General features: G+C 42.3%; 1 protein-coding gene across 2 annotated transcripts in view; it reads right to left on the bottom strand.

Annotated features, from left to right (window-relative positions):
* Positions 1–11,282: 11,282 nt before the first annotated feature.
* Positions 11,283–14,348, bottom strand: part of TENT4B (terminal nucleotidyltransferase 4B) — a 68,802-nt gene continuing 65,736 nt past the window's right edge. For both annotated transcript variants that reach the window (XM_032424577.1, XM_032424579.1), the window contains exon 12: positions 11,283–14,001. In XM_032424577.1, coding sequence (XP_032280468.1) covers positions 13,825–14,001 — 177 coding nt within the window. In that variant the 3' untranslated portion in view covers positions 11,283–13,824. The remainder of the gene's footprint in view (positions 14,002–14,348) is intronic.

The raw sequence follows: 14,348 nt of genomic DNA, 5'->3' as shown, positions 1-14,348 counted from the left end.
CCAAAGCACTGATTTCCAGAGATGGTTAGAGTCCCACTCCCAGGGATTCTGATCCTGGGGAGGGGGTCTGCAAATACGCATTGTTAAAAAAGCCAGGTGTGTTTATTTAGTGACAAGGATGGCACTTGAAATCAGAAAGGAAAGGAATGGTTTCTTCAGTATCTAAGTGTTGGATGAATTGGCTACCATTTGAGGAAAAACTAGCCTGTCCCACCTCACACCATACTAAAACAACAATAAGAAAAAAAAAAAAGATTAAATACCTCTGCATAAAACTTGTAAAAAAAACATTTTTTAGTAATTTTGGAGCAGAGAGGTCTGCATAGGAAATCAAATCCACACTGCAGAGCTATAGTTAAAAGTTGAATGTCTCTGTCCAGGTGAAGGGGGGAGTCTCCAAATGTCCACATTGAGTGGACATGGACATGGAAAACTCCAGAGCACATTTGCCTGAAGAGTCCCTCATTAACTGCCCCAGAGGCGCCGTGCACCACGGCTCGAGAACCATCAGCATTTGTTGCCTGAATGATTTTCGGTGGCAGCCCAAGTTGCACTTGTGCAAACAGAAGATTTAAAAACAGAAAATAAGTCACTAGGACAGAAGCTGTGAGTCACTCATTTCGGCAAACCCAGCCCTTCTCTGTGGCAGGCATCAGCCAAGCGGGACAGCGAGCAACTTTCCCAAGATTGGTGCTTATCGTTTCAGTCCTGGTTCAACTTCTCACTCATCACTACATGGAGCAGTGTGGGCCTTCCCAGCCAGATGGTCCTTGTTGCTTACCCCTAAGAAAGGAGTTTCCTTCGGCAGTGCTTATCACAGACAGAAGCTCAGTGAGTACCTGTGGACCTTTGGAGCTAACGGTCTTTTAGAAGGGGATTATGAACGTCACAGTAGACAATGAAACAATCCAAAGATAAGAATTGGGAATCCTCTTTTTCATTCCACTCCCTGAGATAACTGAGTCTTGAGGCTCAGTTGTACTTGGCTTGAAATGTACTTTCTATACCCTTCTCCCTGGCAATCCAATTTTATGTTAGGAAACTAGCCAGGGGCACCTGGGTGACTCAGTCCGTTAAGCGTCTGCCTTCGGCTCAGGTCATGATCCCAGGGTCCTGGGATCGAGCCCCACATTGGGCTCCCTGCTCAGTGGGAAGCCTGCTTCTCCCTCTCCCTCTGCAGCTCCCCCTGCTTGTGCTCTTTCACTCTCTCTGTCAAATAAATAAAATCTTAAAAAAAAGAAAGAAAACTAGCTAGACTGGGGCGCCTGGGTGGTTCAGTTGGTTGGGTGCCCGGCCCTTAGTTTTGGCTCAGGTCATGATCTCGGGGCCATAAGGTCGAGCCCCACGTCAGGCTCTGTGCTCAGTTTGGAATCTGCTTGAGATTCTGTCTCTCCCTCTGCCCCTCCCCCCCCCAAGCTCTCTCTCTCTCTCAAGTAAATAATCTTTTAAGAAAAAAACTAGCCAGGGGCGCCTGGGTGGCTCAGTTGGTTAAGCAACTGCCTTCGGCTCAGGTCATGATTCTGGAGTCCTGGGATCGAGTCCCACATCGGGCTCCCTGCTCAGCAGGGGGTCTGCTTCTCCCTCTGACCCTTCCCCTCTCATGCTGTCTCCCATTAAAAAAAAAAAAAGAAAAAGAAAAAAACTAGCCAGATCAAGTCATTATGCTGTACACCTTGAACTTACACAGTGCCGTATGTCAATTATATCTCAATAAAACTGGAAAAAAAAAAATTGGCCAGAAAAGATGGTGGGCGGAACCCATCATGTACATTTGCTGCCTCCATGAGTCCACTAGAACAGCGACCAAAGGATTTTAGGGTCCCTAAGAATGGAGAAAATAAGAGGAAGGAACAGCAACATGAATGTGGAAGGTGGAAAGCAAGTGGATCAGTGGTACTGACTTGGGAGATACAAGAACTGGCCACCAGGAAAGCTAAGAATCGATCCCATTTACACCGGTAAGCCACAAAGGCTCAGAGGGTGGAGGGGCCAGCTCTCTCCAGCAGCAGGGGGGAGCTAAGTTAAAGGAGGGAGTTTGAACATCTAAGAAGGAGTTAAGAGTGCCCATCTCTCCCCACGCCTGACCACCACTGCCCAGCTGAGCAGCCACCCCTCCTCACCCAAGCAGAGTCTACAGGGTTTTTGTCTGAAAAAGTGAACATACAGAATCTGGATTGGACCACACCAAGTCCAGCTGCAGGAAAAAAGAGAGAAATTGAAAAGGCAGATTTATCAGGGAAACAGAGACATGCCCTGTCCCCACCCCACCAAGCCAGCACTGTCCCCCCTCAGCTCCCAGGATGTGGGCAGCCAGGTCTTTACCCCCAGGCTGGAAGAATTCTCTGGGAAACCCCATGAGCCATGTCCCAGAGATCCTCTCCTCCCCACCATCAAGCCTGACCACGCTGAGGGAGCCACGCTGCTGACTGCCACAGTGAGTGGCAGGGCTTTCCGAGAGCGTGGTGGGCCCCCCTCTTACACATGTGCAGGAACCAGAAAACAGGAGTCTGAGGAAGGCCTCTAAACCTGAAGAGAGAGTCCAAGACAACAGAAAAATGAAGGTCACAGAGACTAGGCAGGCGGACAGAAACTTAACTATATCATTAACATCTTCAAGGATTCAAAAAATACATTGTGACCACAAAACCAAATAGGATACTGTTTTTTTAAGATTTTATCTATTTGACAGAACCAGAGAGCAGGAGAGCACAAGCAGTGGGAGCGGCAGAGGGAGAGGGAGAAGCAGACTCCCTACTGAGCAGGGAGCCCAACATGGGGCTCGATCCCAGGACCTTGAGATCATGACCTGAGCTGAAGGTGGTCGCTTAACCAATTGAGCTACCCAGGCGCCCCAGCATGCTGTTTTTTAACAAGGAACATCTGAGGACAGAAAAGAACTCAACATGAAAAACGTGATAGCAGAAATGAAAAACCAACAGAAGGGCTGGAAGATCAAGGTGAATAGAAAGTCGGAGATGGAAAAGAGGGTAGAAGAGACAAGAAAACTAGAGAATCAGTCCAAGAGACTCGCTATCTGAGTCACTGTGGAGTCCAGAGAACACAGAAGGGAGGAAAACAAAAATAAGGATTCCAGATTTCCCCGGAATACGGGACATGTGGTGCCAGATGGAAAGGGTCCATACCACCCAGGGTCCCGCAGAAAAGGCGAAAACAGACCCACCTAGTTTCCATAACAGTGACATTTCAGAACGTTGGGAACCAAAAAGAAGATCCGAAAAATCTCAAGAAGAAAAAAAAAACACGTTACAACAAACTTTTCTCACAACATGAGGAGCAATGAAGCAATGCTTTCAAATTCTGAAGGAAAAATGTTCTCCAACCCAGAATTCTGTGTCCAGCAAAACTATCATTTGAGCATAAATGAAGAACAGACTGTTTCAGAGGTTTACAGCCTGTGCCTTGTCTCCCAGGGAGCGCCTGGGACTGCTCCCTGAGGAGCTTATCAACAGAAGAGGGAAGCGTGGGGTTGGGGAGGACAGGAGCTGCCCCCCGGGGCGAGTGCAGGGGACCAGGCGGACGTGCAAGGAGAGCAGGGTGGCGCGTGAGCACCAGGCGCGGCTGGGCAGAAGCTGCAGGAGAGGCGCCCCTGGCAAGATGGCAGTGATGGGTTACCTGAGCACCTGAGCGTTTGCAGAGTCTTAGAAGATGGCAGCGGTGAGGGTGAGTTACTAAAATACATGGCGTGGTGGGGGATGGGGTCACTGGGTGACGGGCATGAAGGAGGGCACGTGATGGAATGAGCACTGGGTGTTCTCTGCAACTGATGAATCACCTCTACCTCGGAAACTAATAATACACTATTGTTAATTAATTGAATTTAAATAAAATTATAAAAAACAATAAAGTACATGGAAAACTAACAAAACAAAAAACCCTTCAGAAAACAAGCAAATGAAAAAAAGACTTGTGCAGGGCGCCTGGGTGGCTCAGTTGGTTAAGCGTCTGCCTTCGGCTCAGGTCATGATCTCAGGGTCTGGGGTTCGAGCCCCGCATCGGGCTCCCTGCTCAGCGGGGAGTCAGCTTCTCCCTTGGCCTGCCGCTCTCCCTGCTTGTGCACACACGCTCTCTCTCTCTCTCTCTCTGACAAATAAATAAAAATCTTTTTAAAAAATGCAGAAAAATAAAGGAATCTTTTTATTATACAGTTCAACTGATAAGAGCAGCATCTACACAGTCACGATAATGTAAACGCTGAATAGTGTGCTAAACAAAATTCCATATAATTCTATTGGGAGGCTGGGGCACAGAAGTTCAGGGGTGGTAAGAAGTTAAAACATATTTTTTTTTTCAAGTAGGCGCCACACCCAGCGTGGAGCCCAAAGCAGGGCCTGAACTCACGACCTTGAGATCAAGACCTGAGCCAAGATCAAGAGTCTGATTCCTAACCCACTGAGCCACCCAGGCACCTCTATTGTTTTATTTTAAGTCATCCCTGCGCCCAACCTCGGGCTCGAACTCACAACCCCGACCGAGGTCAAGAGTGGCAGGCTCCACCAACTAAGCCAGGCAGGCGCCCCCAAACATCGATTTTCAAGAACTGAACATCAAAAAGTGGCATTAGAGGGGTGCCTGGCTGGCTTAGTTGGCGAAGCCTGTGACTCTTGACGTTGGGGTTGTGTGTTCGAGCCCTGCACTGGGCATAGAGATAACTTAAAAAAATGAAAAATCTTTAAAAAAAAAAAATCCTAAAAAAAGAAATGGCATTACTGGTATATTATTTAGAGACATCGGGGTAAACACTCCACCCGCCCAAAACCACCAAAAGTTGGAAGTGGCTGCCTCAGGACAGGGAGAAAGCAGGGGGAAGGGGTGGGGGACAGACTTTGAGAACTCTTTGACTTTATGACAAAACTGCGGCTCTGCCCCAACACCCTGCTCGTCACTTCCTTGGCAGGACCCAGCCCAGCTCCGCGGTGCCCCCCAGCCGGCCCTGCCTGGCAGCCTTGCACACCCTTCCCCCACAGCCTGTTCCTGTGTGCCCTCGCCCCTTACTTCCTGGGCTTACGTATAGAGGTCTTGCCTACTTATGTGAGAGCACCGTTTTCTTGAATTGGACTTTTTTTTAAAGATTTTATTTGTTTATTTGACAGACACAGCGAGAGAGGGAACACAAGCAGGGGGAGCGGCAGGCAGAGGGAGAAGCAGGCTTCCCGCGGAGCAGGGATCCCAATGCGGGGCTCGATCCCAGGACCCTGGGACCATGACCTGAGCCGAAGGCAGACGCTTAACGACTGAGCCACCCAGGCGCCCCTTGAATTGGACTTTAAAAAACAAAGAAGCATGATGTAATGCACCTTACAACTATTTTGAGTCCTTGTGCAAAGCCACATTCCTGAAGACACCTGCTGGGTGATTTAAGCACAAAAATGGTTTGCATTCATGCAGGGGTGCGCAATAGCTCTTCTGAAAACTGATACACCATTTAAACAGGCCACCTGATACTTTTAGCCCTCTCCTGTTTCGTGTTAATGTTGGCATTAAACCTTGACATTTTTCTCTCTAACGGGTTTCTCTTCAACATTTTAATCCCATGTTTTCAAATAGGAGTCAGTGACTTGCTTTAGAAACACACACACACATAGACACAAATTTATGCTTATTTCCTAAATGGATTATTTCATGGATGAGTTTGCGTCTTTTAAATGGTTTCTTGGACAAACAAAAAGTATAAAACGTTTTACTTAGTGAAAATGTTCCCAATTTAAAAGTCAAACCTGACCTGGTAAATATAGAACATCTCATAACAGAAGTTTCTGGACACTTATGAATAGAAATTACAGCAGAAATTCTACAATCAAATAATGAGAGCCTAAGAAAGTGATTTCAAGGAAAATTATCTCCTAAAAAAAAAAACTCATCACTATGTTCCTAAGGAGTAGGGAGACACTCTGGAATTTGCCACAGCCACCTTTTCATCCTCTTTTTCCAACAGAATTTTCCCAGATTTCCCCCACAAACGTCAAGGCAGCTTTCCACTCTCTCTGACCCAAATAACTGGCTCCTTCTTCTGGCCAAAGTTCCCTCTCTCTGCTCACCATCCAAGTCATCCTCCTTTCAGACAGAGAACATTTTTAAAGTTTTAGTTGTTGCTGCTTGCAGTTACGGAAGGATCGTAAAACTAAGATATCCAGTTTTAGGGGGCAGGTGGTGGAGAATGATCAATAACTGTCTTTTTAAAATCACTTTTGTCAAGGGCCACGTTTTCGAAGAAGTTTCAGATGACCATGTTGCGTTTACATTTCAATCCTAGCAGAAGTATCAAAGATGAAACTTCTTAAAGCAACTCATGAAAATTCACCTAAAAGAAGATAAAACTGGGAGAAATTTTTTTTTTCCTAGAAAACTCAGTTCAGGAGAAGTGCCATTGAATAGCAATACTTTAATAAAATCCGTTTGAGGTAAGCTCAAGTACTGGATATTTCATAGATCTATCAATCAGCTTATAAGGGCCTTGGGGTGTCTGACATGTTAATTTACTAAAGCTACTTGCAAACAAAAGTCTGCATCATGAAAAGGAATGAAATAGACCAGTGTCTGTATTGACAAGGCACGAGCTCTCTAGAGGGGAGGGGAGTTGCAGAATACCGCAATATACCATTTTGGTAAAAGGGCAAAAGACCACCTGGCATTATGTATGGGCAGGTATGTTTATGTACGTAAATGCGTTTAAAAAAAAAAATCTAGGCAGCTACATCCCAAAATATGAAAGTGGTTAGCTCTGGGGAGCTAGGTGGGATCAGAGGGTAAAGGGCATGGGGCGCCTGGGTGGCTCAGTCGGTTGCGCACCTGCCTTGGGCTCAGGTTATGATTGAGTCCTGGGATCAGCCCCGCATTGCATCGGGCTCCCTGCTCCGTGGGGAGCCTGCTTCTCCCTCTCCCTCTGCCCCTCCCCCTGCTTGTGCACTGTCTCGGTCTCAGATAGGTAAATAAAATTAAAAAAAAAAAAAAGAGAGAGAGGGTAAAGGGCAACCAGATCCCTTCATTTAGATATTTACATATTATTTACATTTCTTCACAATGGTACATTCACACATTGTTTGAGAAATTAAGTAAATTCACCATGTCTAGGTAGATGGACAAAATTGTCCTGTATATTCAGTTCATTCTCTAATTTACCATTTGAGAAACTTCTGGGATGCTAACAGGATATTTTGATCATACTTTTTTTTTTTTTAAAGAACATTTCCAATCCACATGCAAGAAGTGAGCAGAAGAGACCAGGCTGGAGGGGCAGGCTGGCTTTAACAGCCAGTTGTCTATAAACTCTCAATCAGCTTGTGATGATCTTGAGGCAAACTATCCAGGATTTTCTTCACCGCCAATCAGCTGGGGGCCAGGCAAGCACCATCGGTCCAAGTCCCGGGACCGCCACTCCTCCCTCAGGAAAACATGCTCAGGTTGCGCTTGGTTATTAACCCTGCTTCTTTCTCTGTTCTTTGGAGAACCAGACATTTTCATTATTCTACTGTAACAGGCTGTGTAACGGGTTGCTCCACTAAACCTATGGTCAAGTATTTCAGCTTCTTAGCACAGCGAGCATAACCCCTCGCATTAAAGCAAAGGGAAGAACTGGGTTGGCATTTGCGAATGCCAGACTCTACAGGGGGCCGGTCTCAGTCTGCAGTGCCTTGGAGAGGCCCATCGCTATCTTTGGCTAGGACCCCGGGCAGGAGAAAAAAAGAGCATCTTAAAGCGTCTCCCACTCCGCAACTGGCATTAAAAAGGCTAAAAACGCACAGAAACGCTATCTATGTACAGAAAAACCTCTCATTGGTCTAAACAGGGCTGCCTTTAGAAGTACACGGTAATTTTTTAAATAGCCATTCAAGTTTTACATAAAGGCTCATACCAGAGGTTTTGGAAGATAAATGAAAGCACAAAGCCTTTATTGAATTGCAGATTATGAATAATAAGCCCAGTGGTAAGCACTGGGGGGCAGATGTGCGTAGAAATGCAATTTATAAAATTTTCGAGGCAAACAATTGACATCTTTGAAGAAATCGTTAGCTTAAAAAAAAAAAAAAAAAGCTTCCAGGTGTGCAATTCATTCATAGTATTGATAACTGGTGCCCAGGATATGACCTCAGGAAATGTCGAGATTTCATAAATCATTTGAATCAAATCTCTTTTTCTGGTAAATTCCTTAGTGCCTCTGCAGCGGTAACTAGACAAGATTGGAAAGCTTTCAAGATGATTCAAACCTCCAGCACCTCACAGGAGTCCGCATTTCTTAACACAGAAGGCAATGCTAATCAAAGAAGGAAATAAATGAAAAGGTTATTAAAAACAAACACTGGCTCGCCAAACTTCTAAATATATACATCTATGTATATTCCACTAAACGAGGTTTCTCTCAATCGTCGATTCACATTTTATATCCAGAAACTACACGTTCACCATTCACACTGTGCAGTAAGACAGTGCTTTTTCGTGATGAGTACAGTGAAGATTCTGATACTTATCATTAAGTCTTTGGGTTATTTTAGGATTACAGGACTTTCAAAAGACTTTTTTTTTTTTTTTTAAGTGACTCCTTCAAATTTAAATATATAAAAATCAGAGAGGGATCTTAAATTTTGGAGATTTCAGTTTAGGGACAAAAAGACATACTATGAGAAACTGCAACCAAATATAAAAGGTAATAATGAAACGATTTAGGGCACAGCCATGGACTGCACAGAACCCAAGTTGAAAGGCGAGATAAATTTAAACTCAAAAAAAATCTGGCTGATAACCGATAAATAATTGCGCTTTCTTTGGAAGGGACGGCTGACTACAATCCCTAAGAGAGGAGGGCTAAGTTAGCTTTACCAAGTTACTGGCTTTAGATAATGCTTCTCCTGGGCCTCTGTTTCCCCCAACCCACCCACCCCACGGGTCTGGTAATGGCCAGCTTGTGATACTTCATCATCTGTCATTACTCCAGCATCTTTAAGGTAAAACAACACTCCTAACAAATTCATCCAGACTATCTCCTTAGTGGGGCCCCGGGCTTGTAGTCACACAGAAGCTGCCGCAATGAGAAGCACACAAGGCCGTCCAGAACCACAGGGACTTACGTTAAAATGCAAAGATAATGATGTGCAAATACTAATAAACACTTGCGCTGAAATACACAAATTAAGAGATTTCCTGTTATCATCTGTTCTTAGTGATACGGCTAACGTTTCTCTCAGTAAATCCGGGAGATACCTCAAGTTCACAACTAGCAAAGGGGATGCGTTCTCTCTCTCTCTCTCGTTCAGTCTGTTCTACAGTGTGACCTCCTTCTGGCTAGTAGACTGTAGACTAGGTTAAATTTAATAGGGCGTATACTTAAGTAGAAAATGTAAAGGCCAAATACTTAAAAATCACAAAACCTGCATTAGAGTAAAACAAACAGTAGCAGTGTATTAACTAAAAACTGCTCTTAAGTAAATATTTAATTCTGGATAGCAAGTACATCAGCAGAGTTTATAAGCAATTCTCCTGGTGAATAATTCTGTCAACATTTGATTTCTACAGCTGGTTAGGTCATTATCTTTGATGGGGAAAAAAAAAAAGTTGCTCAAGGTGTCAAGTTAAAACAGCTCACAAGAAGATGGGAGAGAAACGGGCTGCTGGGTTACGTCCTTTACGAGCCATGCAAATAACTTCCATGGTAAAATCTGACTTCTTAGTTACGTTAAATATCAAGTAGCATACTGAAATCTGTTCTTTTAACGTTGATTCCGCCCATAAATGTTTTGACAAGGTACTCTTGAGGTTCAGAAGCCGAGGCAAGATACAGACAGCACTTCCGCCGAACTGCTCTTACACATCTTTGTTCCCACGGTGATGCTACACCATTCTCTAAATATTTCACTAGATGAATTATGTCACTGATGAAAACTAGAATGAAGAGTGACTATTAAATATAACTTTCTACTCACTTAAGCTCAATAGAGCCATTTACGGAATGCTTTCCTCACAAAACAGTTGATGAGAATGCTGCTCTCCACTAATCGAAGCCGTTGAATGAGCTCAGAGAGCAAGAACTGATGGGTGAGAATGAACTCTTCTGATCATTAATTTAACACTTCAGTATTTATCACAGCAAAATTGGGGATGTCTTTTTTATATGTTACCACTTAGTGTCTGAAAAGTTAATTGAGAAGCAACCAATCTCCTATCAACATTCCCAGTTAGTGACTGCACACTAGGACATCAACAGCATGTTCTCATTGGAGGAACGGATCGGTTTCAAACTGTACGTCAACGTTGAAGTAAAATGGACACGCAACCATGAACAATAAGAATATCAACACAACTTAATGGTAATCCCCGATAATGATGATTTCCAGGGATTTCTAGAGAGCAACCTTGATAACTACATCCTAACCTAAATGGAGAGGTCTTTGCAGTGAGCACGTGGCAGCGAGAGGGTCCCGCAGTTCACCGTGGCCATCCTCTCTCCTGGCCCGCCTACAGCTCTGGAAACCCCAAACACTAGTCCACAGGTTAAGACAAACACAACTCACACTTACCATGACACGGGGGAGGGAATGAGAAAACACGTGGGAGGTACGAGACTTCAGAGAAAAAAAAAAAAAGACTATTAGTCACACTGTCCCTAGCACGCAGGCTTTTACCCTGTGAAGACTTTACCCAGGAATATCTGGAGCCAAAGCAAATGACCCAAGTTTTAATGACCGGCACAAAATGCAAATAAAGGTAAAACACACTGAAATTAGGACAAAAATATAGTACGATCAACTGTTGAAGCCTGGAGGGCAACGACACGTAAAGCCAGTAATCAAAGCGAGATTTGGAAACCGTGTGCAACATCTCCGAACAAGACAAAGACACGAAAAACCAGGCACCTTCAATGGACACCTTAAAACTGGAGGGAGAAAATGCATTTACCTTTGTCATCAACACATAAGCACTCAGGTTTTGCATGGACACGTCTACAAACTATCAGCACTTCTAAAACCAGATAAATACTGAAATGTTTTTATTATGACTTTTCAAGGAGCTTCGACACCAACCAGGTACGCGTAATACATGACTGCCAGAGAAATGTCACCACAGCGAGGCAGATTTGTAAGGTCCCCTTCTACAAGTACGAGCAAAGGAAGGTTATGACTCATGAATATGGATGGACTGTAATATTTAAATGACACATTTCTGATATAGTCACAAAATCTTTATAGAAAGTATTGGAACTCAAAAAAAGAAAAAAGACAGGAGTCAAATACAGAGATGAAATGTACAAAAACAAATGAGCAGGCAAACTAAAAGTTCTTGAAAGTATTTTTACTTCAGATTGAAAAATGAACAGCTGTCCACACTGTTCATTGCAAGATACACAGTATTCACGAATACAATGCTGGTCATTTGAGGATATATACACACCTCAATTTCTCCTTCATGCTTTTTCTTTTAGAAAGATACTGTTTACCAAAAAGAAACTTCAGCAGTACAGGAAAAACTATTTTCCCAATAAATTTACGAAAACCTAAGATTCCCAATGGAATCAAGATTATCTTCCCGCTACCACCACCTTAATATAATCACATGCTTATTGGAACGCTAATATCTGCACCCTAAGAGTACATTTACTTTCAACAATGAGGGTGATTCTTAAAACGAAACAAAACAACAAAAGAAAAAAACTTCAGTGTGGTAAATGTAACAATGGATCTCTGCAAGTATTAAGTGTCTGAAATAGGCAGCTAATACTGGATTTAATATTATTTTATAAATAATTGTTCCCTTAGCAGTAAACATCAGTCTACACGTTCGCAAGAGTCCTAGAAATAAATACTGTGATTATGCACAATATGTTATGACAAACTAGTTTCAAAGAACAAAAGCTCAACATCTTGATAAAAATTCTGATCAGAATAAAATGGGACTCGAAAATTTAAAACATTGTCAAAATAACATCACATTTAAAATTTTCCACAGTTTACACAACTATCAGGAGTTTCCAGTTGTGGAACACATTTTTCTGTTGTGAATTAAAATACGAACATATTGAAAACTGTTAATTTCAGTGATGACATCAGTTTTGGTCTTACTTTAGCATTATTTTCTTTATAAAAAGTTGCACTAAGTGTCCATTAATGGTCTGATTGGTCTTCAGTATTTCATAAATGTATATAAAAGAAATTCCTAAAAGCCAATAGTACTTTATATGTATATATATATATATGTATGTATATACACACACACACATATGTATGTATGTATATATACATAAAAGAATCTCATTTCAGAAATGGCTATAATTAACAGAGCCACACACACTGATGCTAAACATAAGAGCTTTCACATTGAAAGAAAGCATTTTCAGAAATGTCACTTACATCCTATTATATTCAATATTCCCGAGTTTGAAACTCAACATGTGATGGATAACAGAATTATACATCTCATTGGTGCTCAAAGCTGACCACAACCAAAATTTACAGTAGGATTGAAACAAGCCAATGTTTTAAAAAGTTTTAATTAAAGATAACAATTCCATGGAAGGAGAGGATAAAGAATGGGATGACAAGAAGTATTTGGTCTTAATAAGGCAATACAAAATAGATCCATTATCAAAGACCATTTAATTTTTAAAGATCAACAATACCAAAAGCATAAAGTGGAGTATAAGAAAATAGTTTTTTATAAGTATGATTTAATTAAAGCTGTTTACAGTTATTCTCTCCCACAGTAGTTAAGCATGGATTTAAAAAAGAATAAGAGATGAGAAAAACAAGCACGCGCGGTACACAGGGTTAGAAGGGCCAGCATGCAAAGTCTGTGGAACTCGGGGAGTCACTGCAACAGCAACGGGACTGGACGCGGGTGGCCTTTTTTGTCCTATTAGGAAGAAAAACAAAACAAAAAAAGACTGCAAAAGAAACAAACACAAAGTCATGTAATTGCCCATTGCCCAAGACGACAGCACTGTAGAAAACAGTTGCAAGGTAATTCTTAGAGATGACTAGAGATTTTTTCAGTGTTTACACAAAAGTACATAGTACATTTTTTTTTTTTTTTTTTTTTTTTTTTTTACAAAATAAAACGTCATTTGCCACCATAAACCTTTTCTTTAGAGAGGAAAAATTTTTGCAGCAGGTCACAAGGGTTCTAGTAAGTCATTTCAATGCTGAGGAAAACAAATTGAGTAATAGAACTAATCACTTCCCTATATATGGATGTTAAGATGACAAGTCAGATTATTTTTCAAACTAATCCTGAGAAAAATCTGTTTACAATTTAAACAGTAATGTTATGTAAAAAGTATTAACAAATCCACTATTACAAATATCAATTTCCTATATGGTCATCTATATATACACACAATAAAATGGTAAATATATGCAAAAATATTAAAAAAAAAAGAAAAAGAAAACATGCACAGATCACTTTCCCCTTTGGAATCTGGACTTCCTATGAGATACTTTTGTTTTCTTTCCCCACCCCATCCTCTGAAATTGGTTTTTGTTTCTATCACCCTACCCACACTGAATACTATTCCCTATAACTCTGCATAAAGCCAATGAGAAATAGATTTATTTTACATTCAAGCTTTAAATCTTAAAATGACCCTGTTGTAGCATATGACTTATCAAATGAGCAGCCTTTTTTTTTTTCCCCCTTTTTTGCTTGCTTTTTGTTTTTGCAGTTGTCAGTCTTCATGATCCATTCCGTGGCGAGCTGGGAAAAAACGCAGTTGCTAAATCAGAGTCTGAACAGCGTAAGGCTCCCGAATGCCAGGAGTCCCTATCCAACTGTCCTGAGCACGAGATCACTGCACACAGAAGACAGTCCATCGTACAACGCCGACTATCTACAAAGGTCTGAGAGGGGGGCATCCCTCTTGTGTTTCCTCTTTTTGCCATGGTAATACTGATTATTTGATTTGCCTTGATGCTGTTTGTTTGTCATCAAGGAACCATGGCTTGTTTGAGTTGTACCTTGGAAGCCTTTGCTGGAAGAACGAAAGAGCCTTGCTGATCCATGCTGCAGAGAAAGAAAGTGGTCAAAGAGACATCAGTCTTGTGGATTCAACAGAGCACGCGCTAAGACCTGACTTGGGGCGCTTTTAAAACGAGGCATACACTGACTCATGTAGCAAGCAGAGAACGATGCTACAAGGGTTTCACTCTCTTGAGCTCTAACACTCTTCCATTCTTTTTTAATGGAAATACTGGAATACTGCCTTGACTTCTTAACAGAGTGCATGGAACGTGAAACTGTTCTCAAGGAACCTATCCACCAAGGTACTACATCATAAATGGCATTACTGGAAGAAGCGCTTAGACACACAGGTACACTGCCAGGTCAGGGGTCATCACGACCGGCAGCCC

Source organism: Phoca vitulina, unplaced genomic scaffold (genome assembly GCF_004348235.1).
Source record: "Phoca vitulina isolate PV1807 unplaced genomic scaffold, GSC_HSeal_1.0 scaffold30, whole genome shotgun sequence".
Taxonomy (NCBI): Eukaryota; Metazoa; Chordata; class Mammalia; order Carnivora; family Phocidae; genus Phoca; species Phoca vitulina.
Note: the sequence above shows the minus strand (reverse complement) of the source record. Positions and strands in the feature narration are given on the sequence as shown.